The 12371-nt window shown below is 38.7% G+C and overlaps 1 protein-coding gene across 2 annotated transcripts in view; it reads right to left on the bottom strand.

The window, feature by feature from the left end:
• Positions 1-623: 623 nt before the first annotated feature.
• The window catches only part of LOC143296886 (tyrosine-protein kinase CSK-like), a 62009-nt gene continuing 50261 nt past the window's right edge, over positions 624-12371 (bottom strand). For both annotated transcript variants that reach the window (XM_076608871.1, XM_076608872.1), the window contains exons 11-12: positions 11118-11204; positions 624-8803 (exon numbers count right to left, since the gene is read on the bottom strand). In XM_076608871.1, coding sequence (XP_076464986.1) covers positions 8627-8803; positions 11118-11204 — 264 coding nt within the window. In that variant the 3' untranslated portion in view covers positions 624-8626. The remainder of the gene's footprint in view (positions 8804-11117; positions 11205-12371) is intronic.

The following is a 12371-nucleotide window of genomic DNA, read 5'->3' as shown; positions in this document are numbered from 1 at the left end:
CCTCACCATTACTTCAATTCAACTGGACTCTGAATATATACATAGGTAATAGTGTCAGGCTGAATTCGAGTAATGGTAAAGCAGAAACATCATAGTACTTTCAGTTTCAAGGTGGTGTCAAAGAGTGTTGACTGAGCCATATAAGCTCCACCACATCTGCTAAAAAAAAAAAATTAAAAAAGAGCAGATGAGAGTCTACCCTGTATTTGAAAAAAAAAAAACCCACAAAAAACACTAACATAAAATAGAACAAAATAATAAAACAAAGCACACAAATAAGTAAATATGTTACAATATAATAAACAATGATTGATACACAGAAGGCTAATGGTGAAAATAAATAATATCTATTTTTTTTTTAAAAAGGCAAAGATTATTACCATTATCTCGGGTGCCCATCTACCCTATTGTCATGCTGATGTCGAATCACGGTATGGCAGAAAGATCATGAAGTTGGGAGAACAATTTTTTTTCTTTTTAAAGTGGATTGAGGGGGAAATAATCTTTAGAACAATCCTAACTTTGAAAGGGCAACAGGGCAGAAATAGGAAGATTACTGGGCAGAAATACGAAGATTACAAACATCCCCCCCCATCCCCATCCCCACCCCCACAAAAAAAAAAAAAAAAAAAAAAAAGAAAGAAGAAGAAAAAAGAAAATGTAAATTTTCCAAAAAAAGGTGGAAATAATACCTGAAAATTTCTGCAAAAGCATTACTTGCAAAAATACCATTTGAATTCAAATGGTTATGAAAGCACATGTTGCTGTTATGGAAATAATAACCATGCCAATATTACCCGTGAAAAAAAAAAAAAAAAAGAAAAAGAAAAGGTTAAAGTGACAAAATGAAAAACTAACAAATAAGACAGAAATTAAGAGAAAAAAAAGTACACTTATTTAGTGCTTTCAAACATCTCCAGTTGCTTTACAATAACACTTAGATAATTGAATAAAATGAGCAAACAAACAACAACAAGAAAAAAAAACACACCAAAAAACCCCACAAAAAAACACCAAAAACCCAACCAAACAAACAACAACAAAATAAACCCAACCAAAACACCCACATAAATTTCAACAACTGAATAACACTGCAAATGGAAGAAGTCCCAGCATTATATTAAACAAAAACACCTTCAGACAGTCTTGAGGGTAGAACCCCCTCTCTTTGTTATTCAAACTGATGCAACAGAGTCAGAAAGTTAGAAACTGATGTAACAGCCAGAAAAATTAAAAATGATTCAGGACAGAACTACCCTTTTTGTTCAAATAAACCCAACGTTGTTTGACAGCTAAAATATTGCAGCTCACCTTGTTCTCATGGCTTCTCTCTCTCTTTCTCTCTCTCTATATATATTTTTGTATATATAAGAAAAAAATTGAAAGAAAATAAAAACTCAAACAAGCCCACATTGAAATAATTGCTGTTTAAACTCCACGGGTTTCCTGTCGCACATTTTCTTGTGATATATTTCATTATCTTTTCTGGCATGTCGTCCCACCAGTACTTGTATGCTTATGTTCAAAAACCATTGCAAGCTCCATCCTGTTCTTTGGGTGCAATTGGTCTTTTTTTTTCTCCATGTTATTTTCAAATACTTTTAACTCAACTGACGTTTTATGGGAACTGAGAAAAATATGGGTGAACTGGTTTTATAATGCTGCTTTGGTTTGACCTTTCAACATCAGGGTTCTTTTCACTTGATTTGAAGAACTAACAGATATTTAGCTTGAAGAACTGATGAATATTCAATTGAAGATTTGATGGATATTTGGCTTGAAGAACTGATGGATATTTGGTTGAAGATTTGATGAATGTTTGGCTTGAAGAAGTGATGGATATTTGGCTTGAAGAAGTGATGAATATTTGATTGAAGATCTGATGAGTATTTGGCTTGAAGAAGTGATGGATACTTGGCTTGAAGAAGTGATGAATATTTGACTGAAGATTTGATGAGCATTTGGCTTGAAGAAGTGATGGATATTTTGGCTTGAAGAACTGATGGGCATTCAGCCCTAAAATGGCCCCTGTGTGGTCAGCTGATCTGTAGACATGGCCTTCCCTTGTTTCAAAATATTCTTTAAAATACATGAGAGAGAGAGAGAGAGGGAGGCACAGAGAGAGTGACTCCCACTGAGAAATCAGAATGGAAAGAAAAATATGAAAATGGTCCATGCAGCTTTACTTCATCTATAATGGTAGGTTTTTCTTCCCCTTTTGATCCTGATCTCAAAATAAATACACAAATATCACAGATAACCCTGGAATGTGAAGCGCTAGATGCTACAAACTTTGTGAAGCACTGGATGCTACAAACTTCTTTTAAGTAGTGTGCGATAAAATTTCTTCATAATTACAATAAAACAGAAAAACTATGTATGTGGAGATACAGCACTTCAAGAAGATTAACAAGGCACTTATGACTCAAACAAGAAACCACCCCCCCACTCTCCACTCTCCCCCCAAAAAATGAAGTATGCTTTGATAAGAAAAGTATTATCCACTACAATGAATAACGAAGCATAGATACAAACATTGATAAGAAAAGTATTATCCAATACAACGAAACACAAAAGAGCAAAGAGAAAAAAAAAAAGACCAATGCATATCCTGAGGAATGTACAAGTCAAACCTAGTCTTCCAAATATATGACAGAATTTTACAATGTTTCAATTATTGCATCCAAATCGGTGGAAACCAAACACATCAGCTGCAAATCAGCACTTATGAATTATGATGAAACGTACACTTATTTCTGATACAAATAAAATATTCTTTTTTGCCAAAATTTGAAACATGAATAAAAATTCATTTAATGATTCATAAACACATATTTCACTTGAGTGTATTTCAAAATGTCGTACAGACAAAAGATGTACATAAAGGAATGAAAATGTATGAAAAAAAAAAATCAATACTTTGCTTGATACCAGTCATAACAATTAGGAATAAATGAAATGAAACAGCATCTTCAAGAAAAATTAACGAGGCAGTTATGAAACAAAGAAGCCCAATAAAATGAAATGAATTACAATGAACAAAGCACATAAGCATACAAACACACAAGATAATGTCTTGTGCTATCTTTTTGCCCACAAGCCCCATTTATTTGCCTTGCACTTTAAGTGAGGACATTAAAAAGATTTCTAACCAGAGTATAAATTTTCTATACACTGAAATAAGAGAAACGAAACAATTATATGTTACAATTTATTAGCAGTCCATTCCATCTCCAATTTTCTTTTCCTTATCTACATCTGGCAGATTCAAAGAACACACTCTCGGTTTTCTAGTGTTATGGCAGAATGTCATAAGCATCTGCAACAAAAAAAAAAACCAAACAAACAAAAAAATGAAGAGAGATTCAGGAGATTTACCCATCTTTTTATGATGATGATAATAATAATAATACTTCACAACTTTTCTATGGCGCTATATCCAGTACCAATGCTGCTCAAAGTGCCTTACACCACCCAATCGATATGAATATAACATAAAAACATTACAACAGCTCTTTCTGAATTCAGTGTGTTCACAGTTGAGAATAAACGAACATAATCCATAAAACAAACCAAAAAACTCAAGTAAATATTGCTTAGATTAAAATTAAATACATTCCATAAAACACAAAGTTCTTACACACATGCACGAACCCGCACGCACACACATGCATACTCATACACATTCGCACACGCACACACACGCCAAGACACATTAAATATCAACTACAATAAAACAGGATTCCATATGAATCAAAATATCTCTAGCATAGAACTCCATTTGGCGAACAGACTTTGGACTATCCATTGTGCTGAGTACAGAAAATTTGCAGAAAAGGTGCGGGTCATCTTCTTCAATTTGATAAATGCCTTTGGAAAAAAAATGTATGTTTCTGTCAAAAATTTGCAATTATTCAGTGGTATACATAAATGACAGTTGTAGCTTTTTGTTGTGAAGATAGAAGTAATATGCACATTAACCTAGGACATGCTCTTGACCTTGATCATTCCATGAATTTTTCACCACAAGAGGCACACAAAACCAAAATAGTCAAACCGGTCACCGCATGCAATTTGACTATATTCTAATCTTGAGCATTTTTGTACATTTCTATAGCCCATCTAGAATGTCTGCTGGTGGAGAAATCTTTGTTAAAATCCTTTCCAAAAATCAAGACTTAGCACATAACCATTTTGCCAATTCTTTAAACTGTGTAGCCATACAGAACAAGAAGTAAAATAAAAAATAAATAAATAAAATAAATAAATAAAAACATCTACAGGATACAAATACCTGACCATTTTAAATGCTGCTCTACATGACAAAATGTAAATATTTACTGGATACAAACAGCAGTTTGACCATATTAACTCTGCTCTCCATGATAAAGTGTATCTTCTGGTTTTGAGTATCTGTTTGACCAATTTAATTGCTGGTTTTCCCTCTCTGGGTGGGGTGAAGAACAACAGAGTAGATTATACCTTCCCAAAAGAAAACAACAACATGCCCGAGATGACAACCCCTGTAAAGTGTTTGTAGGAACAAATCTGGAAATTCAGTGGGAACATTTTGAATGTGGAAAAAAAACCACTCGGACTCCGAGCCACATCAGCAAATGTACATTTTATCTACAAAGCATACAAACACTTGGGTCTGCCTGCAGCACAGTGTAACTGCAATTATTACGTTGACTGGTCCTCTCCATCATCATCAATATAAACAAAATAGTCTCAAAGTCTGTGGCCTTTCATGTCCTGCTCTTAAGGCGACCTCAGTTTCAATACCCCTCCACTTACGTGCTTGGGGGTGAGTCCTGTCAATGTCATCAGTGTCGGCAGATTTATGGGGGGCTGTTATTTGAGGGACGTGGTGGCAGTCTCCACTCTGGGAGGGATGCTCACTCAGTCTGGCTCCGCGACTAGGCCATTACTGTCGTTAGTAGGGGGCTTAGCAGATGGTGTCCTAAGTACGTTAAAACAGAACAGGCACCACTGAACACCACCGAAGTGACTCAGCAGCAGTGCAGGGTCTCCTCTGGTGTGTGGCCTCCTGGCGACCTAACATTGATGGTTCCCTGTGGACTGCCGACGCTGGAACTGTGACGGATGAACCTGGATGTAGCCGTGTATGGGGGAATCTAAATGAGCGGCGTGAGAGTAATGCCACTGAAATGGTGCAGATGATGAGGCAGAAAAAAAAAAGTGTTTCAATGTAAACACACACGCGATGAGCTGAACATCATCATGTGAGACCAAGCTTAGTATTGACTGCCCTGGCCTCGTGATTGATAGGTCTAGAACGTCTGGGTAATGTTATGACAGAAAAGCACGTGACCATGCTATACAGTCAAAAATGAACTCATCAGAACAATTCTGATGTTGGCGTAGAGTCGGAACAAACTGCGATCGAGCGTAACAACTTACGGCAAAATTGTAACAGTTAACATCTCTGCATGCCATAACCGGGCCTTGAACTCTGATCGGTCAACAATGGACCAGAAGTCCATCGCTGAAGAAACTGCCCCAGTGCCAATCTGACAACACGGCAACCAGAGCAAATTCCAAGTTATGGCAGCTAGTCCAACAAACATAATTCCTCTGGTGCATCCCCTCCATGCATGGAGGATGCTATCACAGTGCATCAGCAAAATATCTTTCAACAGTTGCCTGAACATCAACAAAGCAGTCAACTGCCATCAGAACAGAAGGGAAAAAACATAAACAAGAACAGAAATAGTCCGTAACAAAAACATTTAGAAATAACCAATATCTGTTATCACAAAAACGCATACAATAACAGTGTTATATCTGAGATATATCACTTCATCATTAGCCTTGTCATTTGTACAGATCTCAAAACATATGATAATGATGATAGATACTCATATCATTTCATTTCAGTTGTATAGTCGAAGATGTGACCATAGGAAATTGTTTCAAAGCTTTTTAAACGTAAGATGCCAGATTAGATAGTACGATCTCGTCCATGGTGGACATAAGCAAATCATATCTAAAACGACATGGCTTATGAAAATATTTGGCCTGAACATATTTCATCCTTAAATCATACAAAGCAGGACAACAAAACAAAGTGAATTTCATCTTCCTTGCAGTCATGACATAAACGACAAATCGTGGAGTCAACTCTTCTATCACTAAATCTATAACAATAGATAGATTGTTAGACAGATAGATAGAAGCCTGCATCAGATATGGTTTTTACTCTTGTACATTAGAATGAAGGAGGTGCAGGGTGAGAGTGAGGGCATTTCTGCACTCATTTCCCTATGATCAAGGTAACAAAGCTGAAAAATTTGGAGAGAGAGAGAGAGATTCAAATAAAATTAAGCAAAGATAAATAATTACATATAACAATATATAATCAAATCAATGAAAAAAAGTTTTAAAAAATCAAAAAAAGATATTCACTGAGGGCAAACTATGAAAAGGCCCCTCTTTTTGAAATCCATTCAGTCATATTCGCTATACATGCATGTATGGAAGTGGAAAAGGCATGTTGCAGAATGGCAAAGTGGACAGGAGAGTGGGGGGGAGGGTGTTTCGGCGGGAAAGGGGGGTGGGGTGGGGTGGGGGTGGGGGGTGGGGGGGAGCTCAGAATTGCAGCTTTCATGGCTGGTTCTGACAACTTGAACTTCACGTCAATAAGAAGGGATTGGAGAATCGGGTTTCGCCATACGATCAAGGTGGCTGTTTTCTTTTTCCTTTCTTTTGTCTTATCAGTTTTGTGTAACAATTTTTAAGTGCTAATAAAAGCAATATTATGTCAATTAGATTTACTTCCCTTTAACACTTTTTTTTGTCTGCAAAGGGACAAACGACAGAAGATGACAAAGGGACAGAAGACGACAAAGGGACAAACAACAGAAGATGACAAAGGGACAGACAACAGAAGACAACAAAGGGACAGACGACAAAGGGACAAACAGAAGACGACAAAGGGACAGACGACAGAAGATGACAAAGGGACAGACGACGACAAAGGGACAAACAACAGAAGATGACAAAGGGACAAACAACAGAAGACGACAAAGGGACAGACGACAAAGGGACAAAAGACAGAAGACAACAAAGGGACAAACAACAGAAGACGACAAAGGGACAAAAGACAACAAAGGGACAAACAACAGAAGACGACAAAGGGACAAAAGACGACAAAGGGACAAACGACAGAATGAATCAATCAATTTGGTGATGGGACAAAAAGGACAATGGAAACAATACCAGTCATGAACTTTAAATTCAGCATAAATTTTTAAAAAATGTAAGCGAATTAAAATTAGGAAGGGGAAGATCGTTTTGATGCGTAGGAATGTTTTTCTTCCTTGTCACTGGTTGAATAACAGAAAACGATATCAAAGAACCTCGCAAAAGGATAATGGTAGATGAGGTTGTATATACACGCATATCACACACACACGCGCTTGCATGCGTGGGGTTGAATTCAACAGAAGAAGGCTAAAAAGAAAGCACAAGGGCGAAAACGCTTTACACTTTACAGCAAAAAAAACCCCAAACAAACAAACAACAACAAAAAAACAAACAAAATAACAACTTTCAGCAGGAGTTGGAATGGAAGAGAAAGGTTTGTGAGGTCACACACACCCATCATCCACGTTTGTGAGGTCTCACTCACACACACACACAATGGTCAGAGAAATTAAAAAAAAAACACACTAAAAAAAGCAGCATAGCAACCTATGCTTGGTCAACTGTCTGTACTTAGCTCTTTCCAAGTCTGGCCTGAAAACCAGCTCTTTCCTTCATTGCTGGCTTCCTTCCCTCCCCTCCCCTCCCTCTTTCTGCTCTCCAGATTCTCCATTTCTCCTGTCCACAAGCTTTTTCAAGGCCTGTGAATGACTGGTGTGAAAGCACTTTCTTTTCTCTCTCTGGACAAGATCGAACTCTTTCAAGACCACAGGCGACCTTAGTCAACTGGACAGTGCAATGCCACAGTCGACTTAAATTGACGTTGAGGGGTCATAACAGAAAAAGAAAAAAAGAGGGGAAAAAAAATCATAAAGAAAAAAAAATAGGAGGATGGAGGACCCATTAAAAAAAAAAAGTGGGAAAAAATTGGAGGTTGTAGGACTTGCAAAAAAAAAAAAGGGGGGGGGGGGGGGCAATTTCTCACACTGTAACAAATCTTGACAGCCACAGCCAGCTTCCCAACCAGTAGAGATGATGATTAACCTTTGCCTCACTCTCCCTCTACCCATTTTAAAGTGAACAAGTCCATGTTGTTTTGTCATGAACTGAAACCTGACTGAGAGCATCGTATCTAAAATATTGTGCTGGGGAGTGTTTTTCAACGCAGAAACGTGGCAGTGAAAGCGTTAAGAGCTATATAAATACCTTTATGCTACTCATTTGTGTATGTGTATGTCATAAATAACTCTTTTCTTTCTCCTCACTATATTATCAGCTTTATAATAAATCATATCACTGCATAGAAGCACTGAAGTGAGGAGGACAATGACGACAATGATAAAGCTGCGTTCCAGGCGAAGTCCAGTCACGCGCACACACACACACAAAGTTAGCGACAGCATCAGAAGCAGCAGCACCAACAACAGAAGCAGGCAGCAGCAGCAGGAGGAGCAGTTAGTTATGCGGTGACGGCCTGTAGGGACTGAAGGGAGGTAAGCATCTTCTCAAAGGTGGGGCGGTTGCCAGGCTCCAGCTCCCAGGCCTGCAGCATGAGGGAGTACACCTCCGGGGGGCAGTCTGCAGGTGCCGGCATCCGGTACCCCCGCTCCACGTTGGACAGTACGTCGTTCTGCGACTGTGGACAAAAAAAGTTAGAGGTTAACTCACTTAGTACTGCCAGTTAGCTCCCCTGACTTTCCCCCACAGATGACCCATTTGTATGGGAAAGAAATAAAATGGGCAAAAAACAAATGTAATTTATGAACTGAAAACTTCAAAACTGATCAGTAAGATTACAAGTTAGCTGGGGAAAAAATATAAAACTTCCTCCTTTCTTATGCTATCCATACAGTGAGATGATGAAAGTATCCATATTTTTGGTTCGAAATTTGCCCATCCAGGAAAGCACAAATAGTTTGAAACAGAATATATACAGAACATTATACAGCCACCATAGGGCCCATTCAGAACATTATACAGCCATAATAGGGCCTGTTCGTCTAATTCTGTTGTCTGCCTTGTGACCGACACAAAACTGGGTCAGATGCCATCGCTGACACGCACTGTTCACGTGAACCAGTCACCGCAAAAGTAACTCTCCTGCTCGTGAGCACAGCAACACACACTGCATTTATTGGTCAAAGTGGAGAGTGGAAAGTTCAGTTGAGATATTGAGATATACTTAACACATAACTTCATTTCTCAAGGCCTGACTAAGCGCGTTGGGTTATGCTGCTGGTCAGGCATCTGCTTGGCAGATGTGGTGTAGCGTATATGGATTTGTCCGAACGCAGTGACGCCTCCTTGAGCTACTGAAACTCATTACGGAAATTAGGAGCCACTCCAAAAATTCAAAACTATCTAAGGCCCCGATCATGGCCTTTCGTCTTCAACGGTTGTGAACACGAAGGCCCCGAACTGGGCTTCTCATCCGGAGTGAGTTGAAGGTCCCACAGAATTTTATACAGCCATCGGGGCAGTGAATTCATAGCAAACTGTATATGTCATTTTTGCAACTGGGAAAAAAAACACATTAGGTTGAAGTTTTCAGGCAGGTTAGCCCTGGTGATGCTATATCAGTGTGTATTGTACATTGTTTTGTAACTGGAAACAAAAAAAGTCCTCATTTTTTCTGTTTTGTTGTTTTTCTTAACATTTTTTTTAGAACATACCAACTGTTACAAAGTAGTCTTTAACTTTTAGTGAAGCCTGTAGAAACAGCATGTGGTATTTTCCTTCTTTATTTTCATCTTAAAAATCTGTCAAAAAAAGTGTCTGGATGTGTGTCCTTGGGGTTTTCTTTTTTTCTTTCTTTTTTTTTTTTTTTTTTTTTTTGGACAGTAGATAATGAACATGAGTTCCAGCACAAACATTACTTCTCCCAAATGGTAGCGTCATGTTTCACTCTATCTCTCTCTGCATATATCTACCATAATTGTCAGCCTACAAGGTGGTGCAGCTCATAATTAAAAGAAGAAAGTTGTTTTGAACTCCTTTAAGGTGCACATACCTGCCGTAAAGTGAATGTCCTCCATTATGGCTCTGCTAACAGCGGATGTTGTTTCCTGAGTTGGCAAGTCATCTTTGGAAAAGTGGATCAGAATCAGACTGGTTTTTGTCTGCCTGTTGACTGGGCTCTGTTACTCTGTCTGCTATGTAATCTGCTGCTTTTTTTTTTTTTTAACACATTTTTTTTTTCTTAATTTTACAGCCTTCAGTCAAATGTACACTGTTGTAAAGCCCCAGTTCATTAAGTTGTTGCATCAGAATCCAGTCTGCTAGCCCTGCTTTCAGTCCCATCCGCCATTTTGCTTTGTGTTCTGCTTTCAACAAAACGATCAGTTCACTTCTGATTTTTCCATTTTCACACCATAAATCTATCCCCAACTCAGACACTGCTCTTTTTTCATGGCCTGGGTTGAACTGCAATCACATTCAGCTGAAATCTGGTGTAATACGTGATTAAGTTTCAATTTAATTCGATGGTGAACATGAACTCTGTCGAATCGAACAGTGGTAAGACTAAAGTGTTGCTGTTCAATGTGATTGTGATCAACGATGTTATCATATGTTGAGTTTGTTGTGTCAGGTGGCCCCATGTGGTGACCAGAATTTAGTTTTCAGACACAGATAGGGTGCACACAGCTGGAAAGACAGAGGGGTCACATCTGAGTAAAAAAAAGTAGTGCCTTACAGGCCGAAATTACTGTAATTTGTATTTGTATTTGTTTTTATCAACAGATTTCTCTGTGTGAAATTCGGGCTGCTCTCCCCAGGGAGAGCGCGTCGCTACACTACAGCACCACCCAGCGCCAATCTGATAAAACTGCAATTGACAAATTTCAAACAGATCAACAAACTGTAAAATAACGACGCTGCCGTTGACAGATTTTCACACAAAAGACACGAAAGCCCACAGAAAAATCGTCAAAACAAGGGTGAGAACTCACTATCCTGGGGTAGGGCACTTTTCCAAAGGAGTAGATCTCCCATAGCAGAACGCCAAAACTCCACACGTCCGACTTACTGGAGTATTTCTGCACAGCACACAAACACACACAACATATCAACAAACGTTCCTCACCTCAACGTGTTCAGAAACCTGTCAGGTATCTCTGCAACGTTGAATTGTAGGTTAGGTTAAAAGGTCGAAAGTCCCTTAGCCTTTTATGACCATCGGGGCAGTGAATTTGTACCCACTGTGTCCAGGAAGGCAGGGCCAAATCCTGTTCTGCTGCTTTTGCTTTGGGTTTTTTTTTTTTTTTTTTTTTTTAAACCTTCCCCAACCAAAATCAGGTATCTATTCTCACCTGGGTAAGAGAGGAAAATCAAAGTCAAGTGCCTTCCAATATTATGTTTTTTCTTTCTCCAATCACTGATACTCACCCTCTCCATTTCAGATTTTGTACTCTATCTTTTCCACATTCTGTTCTCTCTGTCTCTGTCTGTCTGTCTTCCTTTTTTTAGTCCCCTCCCCCTTGAACCCCCCCCCCCCCCCCTCCCCCACCACCTCAACTGCCCCCCTTTTCATTTGAATATACAAAAATGTCGATATCTAATTAATACTAACAATAAACATTATGACAGGAATGATAATAATCCAAATAATAATGATAATATGATTTATTTTCAGTCTAATATCATCTTAGATGAACAGACTATAAATAAATAAATAAACGAACGAACGTGCCTTCCCCCCTGAGACACAACATTGTGCCGAAACAGGAACTTGAACTATCAGTGGAGAACACTAGATCAGAATTCCAACGCCTGACAACAGGTTCTGCCGCAGCACCTCCTGATTATAGATGGTGTGAAGAGAAAAAGTGTTTAGGTCACAACAGCTCACAGCTTATTCACTGCTTAACTCTCTCCATACGAACGGCGAAAGAGACGACGTTAACAGCGTTTCACCCCAACTACCATCATCAAAATATTGCAAGCGGAAGGCTCTTATACTGAAGAGGTGAATGTTGACAAAGAATACCACAATTCTGATGACGGATGCTAAAGGTTGGGTCATTCAGACACCCACAGGACATCCGAGGGGTATGTGTAGAGGAGAAGAGAGGACTGGCCGTACTGAGTGAGTTAATATGTACATATATCCAGTGAAGAAAGGGGGTACGCTGTATTACTTTTTTTTTTGGTTTTTTTGTCACATTGCGTTCTATTATTCTGCCTGACATTGTAGCTGTATGATG

Source organism: Babylonia areolata, chromosome 22 (genome assembly GCF_041734735.1).
Source record: "Babylonia areolata isolate BAREFJ2019XMU chromosome 22, ASM4173473v1, whole genome shotgun sequence".
Lineage (NCBI taxonomy): Eukaryota > Metazoa > Mollusca > Gastropoda > Neogastropoda > Buccinidae > Babylonia > Babylonia areolata.
The sequence above is the reverse complement of the archived record's forward strand: the minus strand, read 5'-3'. Positions and strand labels throughout refer to the sequence as shown.